General features: G+C 46.5%; 1 protein-coding gene across 2 annotated transcripts in view; it reads left to right on the top strand.

Moving 5' to 3' along the window:
* The window catches only part of Trappc12 (trafficking protein particle complex 12), a 62,300-nt gene that overhangs the window by 17,657 nt on the left and 24,763 nt on the right, over positions 1–19,880 (top strand). For both annotated transcript variants that reach the window (XM_028768817.1, XM_028768818.1), the window contains exons 4-5: positions 13,979–14,092; positions 15,647–15,785. In XM_028768817.1, coding sequence (XP_028624650.1) covers positions 13,979–14,092; positions 15,647–15,785 — 253 coding nt within the window. The remainder of the gene's footprint in view (positions 1–13,978; positions 14,093–15,646; positions 15,786–19,880) is intronic.

The following is a 19,880-nucleotide window of genomic DNA, read 5'->3' as shown; positions in this document are numbered from 1 at the left end:
AGACAGACAGACAGACAGACAGACAGACAGACTGAGACTGACTTTACTCTTCTATTGCTGTGATAAAACTCCTTTATAGAAGGAAGCTTCGTGTGGGGCTTCCTGATCCAGAGGGGTAAGACTCGATGATGGTAGAATGGAGGTAAGTAGGTGGCAGAAAACTGGAGCAAGAACTGCAAGAAGGAAGCAGAGCACACTGAGAATGCCTTGGGTTTTTGAAACATCAAAGCCTTGCCCCAGTGACACTCCTGTTTAAAGAAGACCACACCCCCTAACCCTTCCCAAACAGTTCCACCAACTGAGAACTCAGCATTCAGATGCATGAGCCTATGAGCCTATTCTCATCCAGACCACCACAGATTGGTGTGAAGCTCACATAGAAGGGTAGACAAAACAAGCCCATACTGCCCCCAGGACTCTGAGCGTCACCAGAGGAGCTTCAAGAGGATGTGGACATGGATGGCTGCAGGCCAGCCTAGGGCAGAGCACTTCCACTGTGAACATTCTTTGTGTGCAAGTCTCACTTTTGTATCTTTTGTGGGAATCAAAGGAGGGGAAGTGTATGAACTTTTCATTTTTTTAAAAAAGTAGAAAACTGAGGCAGATGTTGTGGTGCACATACACAGTGCCAGCACTGAAAAGGCGGGAGCAAGAAGATGAGAGTTCAAGGTCATCCTAGCTGCACAGTGAGTTCGAGTCCAGCCTAGGTGGCAGGAGACTCTGTCTCAAAAGCTGTTTTGGGATTTAGGAGGGTTATTTTTTTTTAAACTGACTGCTTCCTAATCAGCAAAATAAGGGAGGGGGGCCTCTAACACAAAGGACAAAGTCACCCTACCTTCTTGTCTTTTTCACTGTAATGGACTGCAATTTGAAACCATGACACTAAATAAACCTCTTCCCAACAGTGAGGAGGGTCGTGTTTGGTGGAACTATTCCTGCCCAAAAGTCCTTACTTTCCAGATTAGAAAGCAAGAACCTAAGGCAGTGTCCTAAGTGTCCCAGTGGTGCCTAGGTACTGTACAGACCCTGAAGACTGTGCTTTCTGATGGACTTGTGTCATTTCCTGCCACCGGATGTAGTATTTCTGAACCACTGACTATGTGCACTGGGATTTATGCTTTACAGAGTAGTAACTAGAACTGGGCTATGTGTAGGAGTAGGATGTGAGTCTGTCTTTCTGTGTACCTGTGTATATATCAATGTGTCTGTGTGTATATCTGTCTATATGTCTGTGTATGTATTTGTGTGTCTCCATGTGTGTCTCTGTGTGTCTGTGTCTGATGGACTTGAAACAAATTCCATGTTGTGTTTTCTCAGTTTATAAGTGTGTATTCAGCAAACACATACCAGGCTTCTCTGGCTGTCCCTTGCTCTCTGAAGATCTACTTTCAGTCGCTCTTACAGTGGACTCTGATTTAGAAAGGTGACACTGTTTTCTAAAACTTTATACCCCAGACTCACTGGCCTGAGGCGGGGGTGGGGGGGGCTCCTCATCCACATCTTCAGCCCTGAAAGACAACCCAGCTTTCCTGACCCAGGTACTGAATGTTGGCTTTTTTCTTCTCTGTCGCCGCTGTGCCTTCACAATTAGCTGCTTTGTTCTGTGCCTGAATAGCAGTTCTCTGAGTCCAGTCACCACCAGGAATCTCTTGGGCCTTTTGTGCCCTGGGTAGAGTCCCAGCTTCCCCCCTTGAGGGGACCGAGGGATCCTTCCAGTGTCTGAGAGGCCACACCTTCTGCGCCTCCCCTTATCTACAATTGTTGTAGAATAATTGTGTGGTCACCAGAAACACACACAGGTCTTCACTCGACAACTTGGAAGAGTACTGGATACCAGTAGAAACCTTGTCCTATGACAGAAGCAGGCAGCTGTCACCGTGGCAGGCATTTGTCATCCCAACCCTGGGTCTACCAACAACAGTGTGCCCCCAGAATTCCTCTTCCTCTCAGCGTCTTTCACTCCACCTCTGACGTGCTCTCAGAAAAGTCAGTGACTCACATGCTGTGGTGTATTACATACCTAACAATTAGGGTTAATTTTTAGTAAACGTCAATCTAATGTCCCTTTGGTTCTCTCACTAAAGTGTGTCTGTGGTTACTCCTGTGATTAAAAGCTTTATGTCACTCAGCATGTCGACAAGTTCCTGTAATTCCAGCAGGCTGAGGCTGAGGTGGGAGGATTATGAGTTTGAGACCAGTCTGTGATATGTAGCAAGATTTTTAAGAAAATAAGACTTTGTGGAGAAAAAAAAGCAAGATGCTGGAGATATATATATATCTCAAGGACAGCTGCTTTAAGTGTCTGCTTTTCTGTCATTGCTGATGAGATTGTAGGTAACCATCTCTGCAGCCCATGTGAGCTGTAAGTGAGCAGACCTTTCTGTGGTAAGGGATGGCCGTTCCCCTTCCTCAATTTAGACTTTAAAAAGAAAAACAAAACAGTACGCCTGTCTTGATGTGGGCAGGCTTCATTTGCCAGGACATCTCTAAAGTATACACGGGCCCTGTAGTGATTGTAATCCATCTGCCTGGTGTGTTTCTACCGTCTGTAGTTAATTCCTTATGGTAATACACGCTTTTATCTTTCTCCCATACACTGAAAATGCTCAAGGCTATTGGAGATCCCACTGCAGGGACCCAACCAGGGAGCATCTTCAAGATGGGAGTGTTTATAGAAAGACCATGGTGTTTCCTTGTGTCCTAAGTAATTCCTGCCATCTTTAAGGACTGGAAAGAGCTTCTGAATATATTTTCCTAAGTCTCGTCATCAGAGCGTTCTAAGACTGTAATTTACAGATAAGTGAATGTCACTGCCTGGAGAGAAGGCCATTTTAGTCACTCCTGTGGTGTTGTGTGCAGAGTGAATGCTGTCTGAGTGCATGTGGGTGAGCTGTGCACTTACGCTAATCACTCAGAGACTTCAGACTGGGCGATTTGTCCTAACACTGGAAGTCAGAGAATGCCTGTGCTATGTTTTCAGAGTCTTGTCTTATTTCCTACTTTTTAAAAAGTAATATTTATTTAAATTTAGAAATTTTCTTCCTTACAAACTAAGGTCATCATCAGAGCACTGCATAGCCTGTCCAGTAGAGATAGAGTTTCTATAAGATTTCTTGGAGCCTAATGTATTATGTGGCATGCTTCAAAGTCTAATTTTAAAAAAATATTTCTTTACCAAACATTTCCAGTATCTTAACATTGAAAACAGAAGGGAAACAAGAAGGTAGAAAACACTGAGAATAACAAAAACACACTAAGAAAATAATTATCATTTCTTTTTTTTGTTGTTTTGGTTTTTGGGGGGTTTTGTTTTGTTTTGTTTGGTTTGGTTTTTCGAAACAGGGTTTCTCTGTGTAGCCCTGGCTGTCCTGGAACTCACTCGGTAGACCAGGCTGGCCTCGAACTCAGAAATCCGCCTGTCTCTGCCTCCCAAGTGCTGGGATTAAAGGCATGTGCCACCACCGCCCGGTCATATTCAGTCTTTTTCATTGCTTTCCTTCAATGTTTAGGTTTTGGGGTGGTGTTGGTGGTGCTGGAACTGACTCCATACACACTGGGCAATCACTCCACCACTGAGCTACCCTCCCTGCCCACGCAGCTTCTCATGATCACTCACCCACCTTCAGCTGTTTGAAATGATAATTAGGACAGCCAGTGGTGGCAAATGCCTTTAATTCCAGCACTTGGGAGGCAGAGGCAGGCGGATTTCTGAGTTCGAGGCCAGCCTGGTCTACCGAGTGAGTTCCAGGACAGCCAGGGCTACACAGAGAAACCCTGTCTCAAAAAACCAAAAAAAAAGAAAAAGAAAAAAAAAAGAAAAGAAAAAGACTGAATATGCTGAAACTTTGAATATGCTGAAATGACAGAAGACCTGCATTCAAGATATAAAAAGAACTTCTCAGACTAAGAAGAAATAGGCTGGTAAGAAGAGAGATAAAAGACATGAGGAGGCTCCTGGAAATTGGGTGATGAGGAAGTGCTGTCCTCCAGCAGAGGTCACAGAAGCGTAAACAGAACAGGAGCATCCCAACCCCAGCAGCTTAGCAGAGATCAGCACCACAGCCAGGAGTAGAACAAAGAGCCCATAAGACTGGCTTACAGAACAGACTGAGCGCAGCCTCTGACAGAGATTGTCGTAGTTAGGTTTCTACTGCTGTGGTGAAACACCATTAACAAAAGCAGCTTGAGGAAGAAAGGGTTTATTTGGCTTAAATATCCGGGGTTCCAGTCCACTGAGGGAATCCCAGACAGGAACTCAAGCAGGAACCCGAAGGCAGGAACTGATGCAGAGGCCATGGAGGAATGCTGCTTACTGGCATGTTCCCCGTGGCTTGTTCAGTTTGCTTTCTTATAGGACCCGGAGCCACCAGCCCAGAGGTGGCACTACCCCCACTTTGAGCTGGGTCCACCCACATCAATCATCAATCAAGAGAATGCATTACAGGTTTGCCCACTGGCCAGTGTGATGGGAAGGAGCATTTTCTTAACTGAGGTTGCCTCTTTCTAAATGGCTATAGTATGTATTGAGTTGACATAAGAATCAGCTTTCAAGTGGCTGTTTTATAACCTTTGACCCCACTTCCAATATTAGGCTTTGGAAACTTCCTGGAAGACCAGGTGTGGTGGCTCACACCTGCAGCCCCAGCAGAGGCTTGTGAGATGGAAGCAGAAGAATCCAAAGTTCTAGCTGTGGGAAAAGGTTAAGGCCAGCCTAATCTACATCAGGTCCTGTCTTAAGTGATCCAGAATACACTCCAGAAGTTCCAGCAGAAAGGATAGGGTCATGGCTTAGTAGCAGAGCACTGGCTTAGTATGCACAAGGCCCGGCACCTGTCTTCAGCACCACAGAAAAAGGAGAGCAGAGGCCTAAGGGATTATGATTGATAATAAAGACAGGATTTCACAAAAGACAAGGCAAAAAGAAAAAAGAAAAGAAAGGAGCACCTAAAAGCCCACTCCTCCAGGTGGAAGCAGGAGAGTTGCTTCTAAGCCTGAGCCACACATAGGAATATCTCAACAAGAAATCACCAAACAGTAAAAACTTCCTTGTGCAGGTATAAAAACATATGCCAAAAATGTCTCTTCCAACTAGGTATGGTGAGGAACATCTTCAGTCCCAGTACTGGAGAGGCAGAGGCAGGCACAGATCTCTGAGTCTACACCCAGCCTGGTTTGCAAATCAAGTTCTAGGGCAGCCAAGGCTAAAAAGTTACAAGAGCTGACAGCTGATGGATCAGTGGTAAGAGTACTTAATGTATAAGCATGGGGCCTGGGCTCAAATCCCCAGCACCCACATAAAAGCCAGGCATAGTTGCATATTCCTGTAATTGTAGTATTGGGGAAGAAACAGATAGGCCCAGGAACTCACTGGCCAGCCAGCAAGACCAAAAGAGCAGGGTTCCAGTACAGTGAGAGGTGCTGTTTCCAGGGAATAAAGCAGAGAGCAATAGAGGAAGACACCCAGCTTTCTCCTCTGGCCCCTACATACATGCACAAAGGCACATGCACCTACATGCAGGCACATACAAAAGTGCATGTTACATATTTGTAACAACAAAGAAAATCATGTTATATACAGTTGATTAAACACTTTGAACAATTGAAATAAATGAGCCACAGCCACATTCATCAATACAGGCAAGTTTGAAAAGCAGTATTGAACAATAAAAGCAAATTACACAAGCTTGCCTAGAGGGTGCCAGTTTATATTCATATGTGAAAACTTGATGACACCTTAGCCATGACTGGGAACATCAGGCAAAGTTTTTTCTGTTGGAAATCTACCCAGCTCACTTAGCATCTGCCCTAGATGTGCTCCCAGCACCTTTTGCAAGCTGTCCCCTGTGTAAACAGGTCCTGAGAGATCTTGTCCCTTGCTCTTCCATACCCATGGGACATCCCTCCCTTATTCTTCAGGAACCCATGACAGAGCAGTAACTCCTCTGTCCTGGCTGGCTCCCAAAGGATCTACTCGGAGAAGATATGGCCATTGTCATGCTTGACTCCCTTGGTGACAAGATATTCCTGGGCCTGACAGTGTCTAGAACACAAAGTAAACTTGAGCCAAACAAGTATTCCTATTCTCTCATCGGGAAATAAAGACTAGGGAAGGCCGAGAGTTGAAGCCATGAGCTTGATCTACTAGCGTGCAGTGTGTGGTTTCCTCTCTCAACTCTTGGTGACTTTCTGTTTAAATAACAGTCTGAGGGCAATCAATACCCCTTCCTGTTTCCCACGTGCCTGGTTGACCTAGACATCCAAATAACAACTAGCGATTAGTCCTAAGTTACCAGAAGCCCTTTCGCCTGCAAGTTCCAAATCTAAACCTGGACCTTGACTCTCTACCACAAGTTCCTTGTCCCCAAATGCCTTTACTACAGCCTACAAGACTCCTGAGAAGTGAAGATGACAGGGCCGTCAGGCTGCCGCCCTGCGCTCCTGTGTGCTATGGTGAGGAAGAAGTGGGACCTAGTGACTCCCAGAGTTTGCCTGTCATGTTAATGTTAGCTTTCTTAGTTTCCATTCATGCCATGCGTAGTCACAGAATCTGCAGTCAGGCATCTGTAGGGATGTTACTCTGGGAGGGGCTGGTAATGCCATAATGCTTCTGCATTTTGCTCATCCAAGGAAGAAGCCATTTTCAAAAGATTTATATTTACTTAAAAATAATAAATAATTAAGATGCTGGGTTTTCTTCCTTTTTATTATCAGATCTAGTTTGAGAAAGAGAAGACAGCTCAGTATATGGAATCACAGTGGGCTCCATGGGGTTCTTACGACATTTCACTATTTTTAATCATTTATGGAGCACTTCATATCTGCAAATTCCTTACAAATAATTTTATTGCACATTTAAGTGTTTTACTTGTGGTGGATATCCATACAAAGTGGTTATAAAATGAGATAGGAGCCTTTACTACATAAGAATTGTTTTTAAAACATGTGAACAGATTTTTCTCATGTACGTATTTTTGCCTACACACAAATTCTAATTGACTTTCCAATGTGTTAAACAGATAACAACATACAATGTGGCATCATAAAACTTAACATTAGGAGATTCAGTATCTACTACAGTCATCCCTTGGTATCCATGGAGATGGTTTTCAGGAACCCCAGAGGTATACCAAAACCTGTGGGTGTTCAGATCCCTTGTGTACCAGAGCATAGAGTCTGTGTGTTTCTTACACAGCCCCCAGTGTAGTTGTTCCCACTGCATTCCTTCTAACTCCGATGCCCTCAGCTGTGTTGTGTGTACCTGTAGGCTGTGTCAGGGAAGTCTCGCATGAAGACAGCCCACACACGGTTTTCCAACACTGTCCCTTGGTTAGATTTGGCCTGCAGATCATGCGGGTCCAGAGGGCTGCTAGGTCTTGCTTGGTTCTCCAGCAGTTACCACAGTCCTTCCAGCCTGTGAGAGGTGGCCATGGTGGGGCCAGGAGACCAGCAAGCTGAGCAGGTTAGGCATGGAAATACACTGTGCAGTTCTCCCAGGAATGCCACCATGGACTCTTAAAGCCCTGGCATACATAGCAGCCAGTGGGAGGCCCTCGTGACAGCGCCCTTACAAGAGCATAACATGAAGACTTGCTAGGGCCTCTGTAGCCAGGAGCCATCAAACACACCCTGGGGCAGACCAGCGAGGTTCATTCTTTTCTCTCTTTCTTCAGTTAGTCTTAGGAGGAAAATGCTGAAGAGGCCATTCGTACATACTGTTTTCCTACATTAACATTGACCCCCTGTCACTTTAGTACCTCCTGATTTGCCCCTACTTTGGTCTTTTGAAACTTTTTCCTGATTTCTTAGGCTAACAAAGGCATCTGCTTTTATTTATAATTTGTGTTTCTTTGTTAGTATAAGTAAACACTTTTATTTGTCATTTTGTTTTGGTATGATTTTACTGTCTGCTCCCAGCTCTTGGAATGTCTGTTTATGAGACATGCCACAGTAAAGTATATTTTTCTAGGCTGGGTGATGGGTCAGCCAATAAAGTACTTAACTGTGCAACTAGGTGAACCTGAGTCTGATCACCAGAGCATGTGTTAAAACACCAGGCATGCTTTTATACATTGGTACACTTGTAATCCCCACACTGGGGAAACAGAGCAGAGGGACCCTCGAGACTCACTGCCCAGCCAGTCTGCCTATGTGGTTAGTGAGAGACCCTGCCTCAAGAAAACAAGATGGAGCACATCTGAGGAATGTTCCCCTAGGTTGTCCTCTGAGTTCCACAGCCTTGTGTAAACACACCAAACTCATTTCCATGTGAGCCCCATGTGAAGTAAGCAATAAAACTCTGTTAGACACTGTTTGTCTTTGTGGCCACTGACCATTGACACTCAAAAATCTTTCATCCCCAAGAGCTGAGTGCATCCATCCTCTCAGTGCAGCCTTGCTGACATGTGCATGAGGCAGTGAAGAGCAGGAGGGTTTACAAAGGGCTGGAAGGAGAGTCTGCACCCACAGCCCTGCCGGCTTGGTGAGAGGAAGACGGCACAAGTGACTCAGGAGTAGAGCAGGGTGGGAGGGTTTAGAGACCAGGACAGACAGTGACAGTTCTCAGAGGTGGCCAGGAAGAGTTGGGTGAAGCTCTTTTGAATAATTGATGTATTTATGCTTCCCATAATGGTCGAATTAGCCCTGGGCGGCTCACTGTGCTAATGCAGGTGTGTGAAAGGGCCTGACCGAGCTGTGGGCTCCAGTCAGCCAGAGAATGACAAGAATAAGGAAAGTGTATGAGCCGTGCAGTTAGTAAGTGCCTGCTGTGTACAGAGGAGGTTACTGTGCGTCATTACCATGTAAGCAATCAGCCTTGCTCCAGGACTAGTTCACAAGATACCCATAGCTGTTTTGTGTCAGCCTCACCCCCTGGGGCTGCTGCAGACCACTCTGCAACAACTGTTAACTTCTGTTCTCAGTTTCATAAGCAAATAGGCTGGTCTGCAGTCTCTAACCTGTGTGGCCTTCTTGATACTTTTCCAGTTTTCTACTTTCACCCTTCTTCCATTTGTCACAGTGAGAAGTTGAATCCTTGTCCTCACTGGGGAAAGATCTGGATAATTTTTTATCCAGAAACAACTAAGCCTTACTGAGATACACATTATCTTAGGACCGCCACGCCCTTTTATTTCAGCTTTGGAGTTTGGGGTTTTATTGTTGTTGTTGTTATTTATTTGTTCATGGGACTTTTTGTTGTTTCTGTTTTGTTCTGGTTCTTGAGTTAGGGTGTCTGTTGCTGTGAAGGGACACCATGACCACAGCAACTCTTACAAAGGAAAACATTTAATTAGGGCTGGCTTACCATTCAGAGGTTCAGTCCATTGTTGCCATGGTGGGGAGCGGGGCATGGTGGCAGATATGGTGCTGGAGAGGTACCTGAGAGCTCTACATCCAGGTCAGCAGGCAGCAGGAAGAGAGTGAGATACAGTGGGACTGGCTTGAGTTTCTGAAACCTCAATGTCTGCCCCCAGTGACAACACAGCCACACCTATTCCAGCAAGGTCACACCTCCTAATGGTATCATTCTCTATTGGGACCGTGGGAGTTATTTTCTTTCAAACCACCACACCTAGACCAGCCTCAAGCTCACTGTGTAACCTCAAACTGTGTAAGGCTGCAGGCATATGCCACCATACCCAGCTCCACCACCCCTACTTGGGATCCAGATGCAGGGGCCTACAGCGGCTGCTGCACCCTGGGCAGCTCTCAGTCTCCACAGTCACCCTGCTGCCTAACACCCTGGGCCATCCTCTGACTCCAGCCCTGCCTCCCTGAAGCTTTGTAGCTTCCTTCCTGAGCTCAGTGTGTTCTCTTCCCAGGCTCCACAGGTTTCAGGGACTACAGCTTCCCAGTGCCACAGTGGCTGGGTTCACCATTCACTCATAAGACTTCATGCACCATGGTCCCAGCAGCCGGGGTGGTTTTTCCCATCTGAGTGACTGATCTTGGAAATACGAATGTGAACAAGCATGCATCTTCCCACTTCTTCCTGTATGTGTGCACACTTGCATGTCCAACAGAGTCTTCAGTTAGTGAGAGTTAAACTGAACCAGATGTCACATTGTTGAATCATGTCCCCTCCCTTCTCCCTGTCTCTCCCTGGAATCTCCTCACCTGGATTCACAGTTCAGAATCTAAAATTAATCCCACCCAAGCCTCTGGAATATCGTTCTTCACCCCTCTGTACAGTCCTATGACACAAGCCCTCAGATTCCTCAAGTTTTCATGAAAGGGATGGTTTGTTTTGTTGTTGTTGTGGTTTTCCTTTTTTTTTTGGTTTGGTTTGGTTTGGGATTTTTTGTTTTTTGAAACAGTGTAGCTCTGGCTGTCCTGGAACTCACTCTGTGGACCAGGTTGGACTGGAACTCAGATGCACCTGCCTCTGCCTCCTAAGTACTGGGATTAAAGGCGTGCGCCACCACCGCCTGGCTAATGGTTAAATTTTTAATTTTGCACGTCTCTCCTCTGCCCCACTGCAGCTGCTGTGGTAATCACTACGAATTGGTAATACGAAAGAAGCAGCACAAAGTGTGCACATGCTGGTTTCTTTTTGTCATTGTGGCCTTAGCCCAGTCAGATGCCTGTCTTACTCTCTGTGCCAGTCCAGTCAGGACTGTCTTCATGCCTCAGCCCTCCTGAAGTAACAGCCAGCATTTGCTGTCCACAGCCATTGTGTGGACAGACAAGGCTTTCTGGCTATGCATCTACTTAGACCTTATAAATCCATTCAGGAAGCCTCACACTCTACGCCAACACTCTTGGAAGTTCGTAGATAGTGCTAAGGCCTGGCCTCTCACCTTCACTCACCCCACCCCCTTACTCCCACCATTCTCCAAAGCTTTGCACACTGTCTTCTCTGGAGTCCTTGGCTCTCCTGCTTGTCCCTGCCTACAAGGCAGGTCCTTTCCTGAGGGAAGGCTGCCCGACTCTGTGTATATCAAGTGCCACTAGCAGTGAAGGCCAACATGCCTGAGCAGGAGCATAGGAAGGAAGCAGCAGTGCACTGTGTTGGCCCCAATGCAGATCAGAGCTGGCTCCTGCTTGACAGATCTCTCCCCCTCTTTCTCTCTCCTATTTGTAATTCAGAGCAAATATACATAGGCTCTTGTCACATGGTGTGAGCATTGCTGAGTTTAGAGAGAGCATTTGGGTAAATTATTGTAACCAATCTAAAGATATCTCTGAGCTACGAGTCAGAGCATGAGTCCCACACAGAAACTGGTGCTGTGATTTGGACAATACAAAGAAACATAGCACCAGGTTCATCGTAGGAGTTGACTGCTGGCTTTTCGACTGATAGGCTGTGCGTGGCCTGCTCTGAGGAAAGCCATAGACTCCTCTTGTTGTGAACAGTAAGTACCCAGTGTCTAGAACACCTGGCTAAACAATGTCCTCTTCACCAGAAGGAGGCAAAGCTCCAGGGTGTTCTGATCCTTCAGCTAGCACTTGGAGCTTCCTGGATATTTGGGCCCGTACAGTCTGTCACTACTACAGGAGCAAGAAGGAGGAACCGAAGCTGAGAAAGCTTAGTTGATGTGCACACTGTCATCCAAAATGGAAGGAACACGTTCTCCCACAGAGGGTGGGGCTGCCGGGCACATAAGGTACTTCTCTGTATGCTGTTATCAACCCTACCCTCTAAGCATCTTCATCAGAACAGCTGTGGCCACTTGCACGAGACCTCCTAACACCAGGGAGATGGTAGAGCACACAGACTGTTGAAGGTTTACTGAAGGGAGCACCCTCTCTGTGCAGCTATGGAGAAGTTGTCATCCATGCCAGGGTAGGATGTTCTGATGACATGACTGCTTTGAGGTTACCCAGGCTCCTGTAGGTAATCCCACCTATGCTCCCTAAGGAAAACAGTAAGCTCGTGGACTCCCCAAGTTGGACTTCAGTTTGTCATTGTTGACTATAAGGAGGGGCAATATGTCTTGTCTCTCCAGGGAAAGTCTCCACAACAGCCTCTCACTTAATATTTCATCTGTGAGGCACGGTCCAGTGTCTCAGCTTGTAAATTTAGGCCAACCCTGAAACTGAAAGGTTAAACGCATGCTTTAGCCTTCACCAGTGAGGCCTCTATCTCCTGACTGGCAAGCCGCCCCACCTCAGCCTTCTTGTGAAGCTAGAACATGCACATCTGCTCCTACCTAGGAATCCCAGGTAAAAGCTGAGACCCTGTCTGGACAGGACCTCCCCATGAGCAAGGCCTGTCGTTCTGTTTCCTCACTGGTTTAGGGTACCAGAGGGGGGTTGGGTGCACAAATTCATGCATAGAGAAAGTGTGTGCCAGACTCTACTATGTCTTTAAAAGCAGGTCAGATCCCTCCCCTGCTTTGAATTCCTTGGGGGTCTTCCTATAGCCCTTTAGATTAGGCCCAGAAGGCCTTTTCATGTTCCTCTTGCCTTTGCCTGTATCCTGCTGTCCTGGCTCTTCCTCCTCAAGCAGCCCTTTTGGTGAGACCCCAGATATTATTCTAGTGCTTGCTCTGTCTAAAGGCTCCTTCCCTTTTCTTTTCCTGCCTGATCCCTGTGTCCTGTTCCTTCTTTCCTTGTCCTTCCTCTTCTCTTCATTGCTTCATCTGCGGTTCAGTCTGGCCACCCAGCTGTGCACACCACCTCACCCACACTCTAAACTCCTCGGAGAGCCACTTGCCATGCACATGGTTGTTCCATCCATCCCTGAAATGCATCTTTTTTGTGAGATCCTAGCAGCAACGAGGTCATTCACCACTTTGTCCATAGCAGCTGTTGGCAGCCTGTTTGTTGACTGACTCATGTGGCCTCAAACACAGTGTAGTTAGTGCAAGTTATGTTGAGAAACAATGTCTGAGGATCTTTTAGTTCCTGCAAAGGCCGGGGGTGGTGGCGCATGCCTTTAATCCCAGCACTTGGGAGGCAGAGGCAGGCGGATTTCTGAGTTCGAGGCCAGCCTGGTCTACAGAGTGAGTTCCAGGACAGCCAGGGCTACATAGAGAAACCCTGTCTCGGAAAAACCAAAAAAAGTAAAATAAAATAAAATAAAATAAAATAAAATAAAATAAAATAAAATATAACAATAAAAAATAAATAAATAATCTAGTTCCTGAGAAGGTTGAAGCACTGATGTCCGCAGTTCTCCTTCGTGACTCCTTTGTCACTGTACAGGGAAGAGCCCGAGCAAGTGAGTTGTTTGCTTTTCTTTCCATGCCTCAAGTTTTGACTGGAAGTAGCATGAAGGAAATGTACTGTGTGTTGGTGGGCAGTCCTGCCTTCACCTAGTTCACTGACCACTTATATTGAGGAAATAGAATAGTGCTCAACATACAAGACGCCATATTTAATGTCTGTGCCACTCCCACAGACACAATGAAAATATTTCTGACACATTTAACGTAAAATTGAACTGATTATATAAATGGACAAAAATCATAGTCTAGCCCTTTCTGGTCCAGAGGAAGACAGTCTTGTTTGTTTGTTTGTTTGTTTGTTTGTTTTGTTTTGTTTTGTTTTTCGAGACAGGGTTTCTCTGTGTAGCCCTGGCTGTCCTGGAACTCACTCTGTAGACCAGGCTGGCCTCGAACTCAGAAATCCGCCTGCCTCTGCCTCCCAAGTGCTGGGATTAAAGGCATGCGCCACCGCTGCCCGGCTTGGAAGTCAGTCTTATTAGGGGCTGGGGAGCTATCTAGTAAGGCCTCCCTATATTGTAGGCATCACCCACTTTTAATGTTGGGGACTGAATGTTGTGACGCACCTGCTCCTTGTACCTTTTACTGCTAAGTCACAGTGGCCATGTTGTCAAGTGACACTAACTTCTGCATCAGCTAGCCAGATGCCCTTGCCCTGGTAGCTAAGATCTAGATAACATTGCTCCCACAAAGCAAGAAAGAGTGTGTGTGTGTGTGTGTGTGTGTGTGTGTGTGTGTGTGCCAGTGAGTGTATGTGTGTGTGTCTGTGCACTCGCACACACGGCTGACTCTGCCTCCTCCTATTGTTCCAGAGCTGCAGGAACTGGAGGGCAGCAGTCGACCTGTGTGGACGCCTGCTCACAGCACACGGACAAGGCTATGGCAAGAGCGGACTACCCACCAGCCACACCACGGACTCCCTGCAGGTGAGAGAGCCTGCTGTGTGGTTACCTGGTTCATCATCACTTGGGGACATACAGGGACCATGGCCTGTCATGTAAGGTGAACAGGACAAAGAGTTCCACTGCTCCTTCCTTCCCAAATTGACTGCATGTTTAATCCTCCCTGAAAGACTTGAGGATCTGCCTCCTGCAAGCATAGGGCTCACCTATTCTAAAACGAGGCATGTGAAAGAGAGATGTGCGTGGAAGGACCCTCCTCTAATGAGGAGCAGCCTTGAAAATCCTTCAAGACTCACCTCTTCCTGTGGAGTTTTAAAATTCAATTCTAATGTCCCCAGGAGTCCCAGAATGAACCACATTCCCCACACTCTTCACCACTGAGAAGCGCTTCCAGAGCCCTATATGTGGAGCAACCTGTGGTGGGCTCCCTGCTCTCAGGCGCCTTCCCACCAAGGGCTTGTGCACTTGGAGAATGGGGTTACTGGTAGCTCAGCCCCACTGCCCTCCCGCCTCCTGCCTCCATGTCTAGAGTCACACTCGTGGGAATGGCACCTAGCATCCTTTCATGCCTGTGCTCTTGTTTGAAAAGTCATGCCCAATGTGCTCTTCTCAGATAAAGTCCTCTCAGTGTCCTGACGATGGCAGCTTCCTCCCACAGCATGCTCAGTGGACCCCCCCTTCTGTGGATCAGCATACTCAGGAGGCAAGTGGAGGCTTCAGTGGAAAGCCTGCTGCTCACTGGCCCTGGCAGTGCCTCCTAGAGGCCTCATTTTCCTTGTCTGGGGGCTTTGTTTTGAGATACAACAAAAAACGTTGACGTGTGCATCCACTGTGGGATGAGCATCATCCTAACACAGGCATCATCTCATACTTACTGTATGATGCTTGCACAAGTGAGAGCCTATGGTGTTTGCCTCTGTGTGCCTGAAGTGCCTCACTTAGCATAATGTCACCCATGTGGCCTCATGACAGGATTTTCTGTTCTTAGTGTGACCAATATTCCACCAAAGCCCATACTCTGTCTTTGCCTTACCCACCAGTAAGCACCTCCCTGACCTGTCAGTAAGAGAAGACCAGCCATCAGTTAGGACATCACTCTAACCTGAGTCCTCTGGCTCTGCTGGGCCTGCAGCATTAGAGCCTCGGGTGCTCACCTTGCTCACACCTCACAGACTCCCCTCCAAGCCTGTGTTCACACCCTTCCCTGAGCTTGCAGGTCCTCCCCAGAGTCAGCCCTTCATTCTGAAGAGCTATCCTCACACAGCCTGCGTACCCCACCCATCCCAGCATCCTCGGCTGTTCTCACTGGTCCCTGCAGAGAGCGGGGATGTTTTCTCTTCATTAGCTAATGTGCTGCTTAGGCCCACACCTTGTATTATTGAATTAGGTTCAGTTAATGAAACCCCTCACATTGCTGTGTGGAGCTCAGCAGTGCATTTATAAACATGGAACTGTGTAAACTTGAGGACAGCAGAGATTGTAGCCCTGAGCTCTGGCTTTCTCACAGAGGTAGGGCCCCACACAAGGCCACTAGGACAGGAAGTCAGGCTGACATGGGTGTCCAATCCTGCATTTCAGCTCTGGTTTGTGAGGTTGGCGCTGCTGGTGAAGTTGGGCCTTTTCCAGAATGCTGAGATGGAATTTGAACCCTTCGGAAATCTGGATCAACCAGACCTGTATTATGAATACTACCCACACGTGTACCCAGGACGCAGGGGTAAGACAGTGCTGCTTCATGCCAGTGTACTTGTGTGTGTTCTACTCTGCTTTGCTCTGGTCAAAACTCTGCCCTTTCTTTACCTACATGAGTCTAAAAAACCAAATCAGTAGCCTAACACAAAGCCTAAAGCTATAACCATTCATGCAGTTTTGTGAACATGCTGACTAGGAAGTACTTGGTGTTTTCTGGATCTCTTAGAAGCCAGCTGGCCAGCACCTCCTAGAACCTGTTACCTATCATTCTCCAAGTGAACACTACCATTGTGCCACGTGCATATGTTCCCAAAATCTCTATGTTGACAGCTGCTAGGAGTCTCTATTCTTAATTTATTTTAAAAATTTGGTTATAACAATGGAGGGCATCACAGTCTCTACCATTGTTTGGAAACACAGGGCAATAGCATGGACTATTCTAGGACAGGGGCAAAAACCAAGGCTGGAGAAAAGGAGAGGAAAACTGTCTCTAGCCTTTTGTCTAAGTGTAGTGGTTTGGATGAGAAAGCTTAGTCCCCAGTCAGTGGAGCTTATTGAGAAGAGTTAAGATACGGGGTCTTGTTGGAGGAGGTGTATCACTGGAAGTGGGCTTCTAGGTTTCATAAGCCTCCAGTGCTTCCTAGCACTTGCTCTGCCTTAGGGCTGTGGATCAGGGTGTGAGCTCTCTGCTCTTCCTTTGCTCCACCATCATGGACTCTAACTCTCTGACATCGTAAGCCCTTCCTTTCGTAAGTTGCTTTGGTCGTGGTGCTCTGTCACAGCAATGGAGAGCTAAAGCACAGAGGTGGAGGGCCTTATAGAGACATCAACTCTGTGTCACATGGAAAAAGCTCTCTTGGAAGGACATCACCTGAGCAGCTTGGAACTGGGCCCTTTATTTGTACCTACCTAACCAAGGCTGGCTTCCACTGCTAACCGTGTTCCCTGGGCAAGCTCACTGGTGTCTTGTGCTCCAACACCCTCACTAACCAAGCAGAGTGGGGAATCCTCACCAAGGTATGTGGAGATTATGCCATCTGTGTAAGTGGCTTTACTACAGCTAGAACAGCAGATATTAAATCTTCCTTCCGGGGCTGTTTTGAGTTCACTAGTAACACTTGCCATGTTCTTACAAACCTTGTGAACAGCATTTCTTGTCCTCAGAAGCTCTACATAGGGAGGCCCTGGGTGTCAGGAAATGCAGCTTTTGGTGTCAGGCAGGATGGAGGGTGTAAAGACCAGGCTGGTGACAAGTGTCAGAAGCTTACATTCACATCAGCATTTTAGTTGTTATCAAATACACCAAAAAAGTGTTTGGCTGCTCTCTGTGCTATTCTTAAGCTCAGATCCCGAGGCTTGGGAGGGATGAGGGAACAATGGAAAAGGTGACTCTTTGGGTTTGCTTGTTCTGTCCTCTTGACTTTTCACAAAAAAACTGGGAGGAGCTCATCCTTCTTAACCAAAGGCAGGTTCTTAGCCATGTGGTTCAGGGTGGGTTTTGAGCTTCACCTGCACTAGTAGTATTTTTTCTGACTAAAAGAACTTAAGCTTGTAAGGGAAATACCTAAATAAGAACATAAATCCAAGTCCTTATTCTGAAGTGAACCAGCATGCCAGACAGACTTCATAGTGGACAGACTGGCCTCAGAGGTAGGACCTCTCCAGTCCTTAATGGGTAATTCTTCATTCAGGCAGGGCCATTCAAGACCTGTTAGCCTATGCACACGCAGGGCATCCAGGAGAAGAATTACAGCCAGGCTCTTCAAGGTGGGACATCTAGAAGCCATGTCCCTTCCTTACCCTATCAGCAGCTGAAGGAGAGGGGACAGATGCTCCCTGATATGAGGCTATCCTGGGATACCACACACTAATATCCCACCCCGCACAGTAGCTGGGAAGCTACCTGCTGTGTCCTGAGTGCCATCAGAGTTGTCAGCTTGCTTTCTTGGTGAATAAGTCATCTGTGTCTTCCCCAGTGTCCATCAGTGATTCAGGGGCTGCTTTCCAGGCTGTGAGCTGAGAAGCGTCACTGATGCTTGTTTCTCATCCACAAGCTTGCACTGCTTCAGGGTCTTTTCATGTAATGCAGAGAGCACTGGAGACGTCATTCAGTAGCTTAGATGTTTCTGTTACTGTTCTGTCGCTGTACAAAACACCATGATCAAAGCAACTTAAATAAGAAAGTGTTCATTTGGACTTAAAGTTAGTTTATGATGGCAGAGTGAGAACACCAAAGTAGGCAACTGGAACAGCCACCGAGAACTCAAATCTTAATCCACAGCCCAAGGCAAAGAGAGCTTTTGAAACTTCAAAGCCCATCCCTAGTGATATATCCCCTTCAATAAGGCCACACCTCCTTATCCTTCCCAAACAGTTCCACCAACTCAGGACCAAACATATGAGACTTGAGGCCATTCTCATTCAAACGAGCACACCATACTTCCCTCGTTACTGTGTTAAAATCCCTGAGAATTCAACTTAAGGAAGGACAGGTTATTTTGATGTGTGGTTTCAGAAGGGACACAGTCCATCATGGATGGGAAGTATGGTGGTGAGGGGTGTGAAGCGGCTGATCACAACTCATCTGCAGTTTGCATGCAGAGAGATGAATGGGTTGCTGGTGCTCCACTCAGTCTCCAGATTCATGGGATGGTGCTACTCACAGTCAAGGTGGAGCCTCCTACGTCAGTTCAGCATGTCTAGAGATGTCGTTACACACAGGCCCAGAGGTGTACCTCCTAGATGAGTCCAAACCCAGTCAAGTTGTTAATGAAGAGTAACAGAGAGGTCTGACAGGTTAAAGGCTTCACTGTGTAAGGGAACTGGGGGGACAAGGGTTCTAGCTAGTCTCTTTTGCTTGATTGCTTGGATCATCAGGAGACAATTGATTTTTTCTCATGAAGAATAGCTATTTTCCTAAAGCATAAGAAACGTTTCCTCAGTCTATCTCTGCCGCACTCTGCCTAAACCTCAAGGTTAGCAGCTAGTTTGATGGGGTTTTGTCTGTGACCAACCAAGCCTAGAATGTGAACTACAGAGGCTCGTCTCTCACTGGAACCAGGCTACTAAGCCCATAAGCACATAGCTGCACCAAGGCTCTGGGCTCTTCTTGGGGACATTCTCAAGAAATCCAGATGCAAAATTACTATTTCATATCAGTGGCTTCTGAGCACTTGACAGCTGTTGGGGGACAGGCTAAAAAGCAGGTGTTTCCTGTGGGAATGATTAAAAACTCAGCTCCCCTGAGCTTTGGCCCCCAATGTCCTGCTGCTCAGTGTCATTGGGTTTCCTGGTTGGTAATGCAGAAGCCTCTGTACCACATTCCTCTGTGAGGACTTTCCAAGGAGCAAACTCCCTTGAAAGATAGGAGTAACATGTTTAAGTCCAGGCGTAGAGTGGCCCGTTGTCACTGTACAGTCTGAGGCCATATCTCTCTAGCAGATATACAGCTTGAAGAGCATGCAGATACACAGCATGCAGATGTGCCACCTGAAGAGCAGGCAGATGTGCAGCCTGAAAAGCATTCAGATCTGCAGCCAGATGTGTGGCCTAAAGTGCATGCAAGTGTGCAGGCTGAAGAGCATGCAGATATGTAGCCCATAGTCTGCCTCTGTCTGAAATTGATGCACCTGGATGTGGATGAAGAGGAGGACAGGAGCTGTGCATCATTAAGCAGCCAATTCGAGTTATGAAATAGACATATATCACGTATGCTCAAGGGTTAATATGCATTCACAGTGATAGGTTGGATGCTGGCTAATGCTGCTTATCATTTTGCGGCATTACAAGCATAAATGTAAGAATTTGATTCATTCATTTCATTTTAGCTCACAATGTATAAGCAAAGCAAACCATTAAAATGTGCTTTTAAAAGGAGGTTATAGTAATACAAACAAATAAATAATTTTTATGAATGAGCTTTAATATATTTCATTTAAGATTGGGTATAATTTATAGCAATTCATGATATTCCTAACAAGACTTGATGAACTGTATGTGGAGCGAATGAGGTTGAGGGTTGTTTGTTTGTTTGTTTGTTTGTTTGTTTTTCATTCATAAAAGGGACAGTGCTGTGTTTGATATAGTTCTAGGACATTTAAGCAATTTTTATCCCATGTTC

Source organism: Grammomys surdaster, unplaced genomic scaffold (assembly GCF_004785775.1).
Source record: "Grammomys surdaster isolate TR1022 unplaced genomic scaffold, NIH_TR_1.0 188, whole genome shotgun sequence".
NCBI lineage: Eukaryota > Metazoa > Chordata > Mammalia > Rodentia > Muridae > Grammomys > Grammomys surdaster.
The sequence above is the reverse complement of the archived record's forward strand: the minus strand, read 5'-3'. Positions and strand labels throughout refer to the sequence as shown.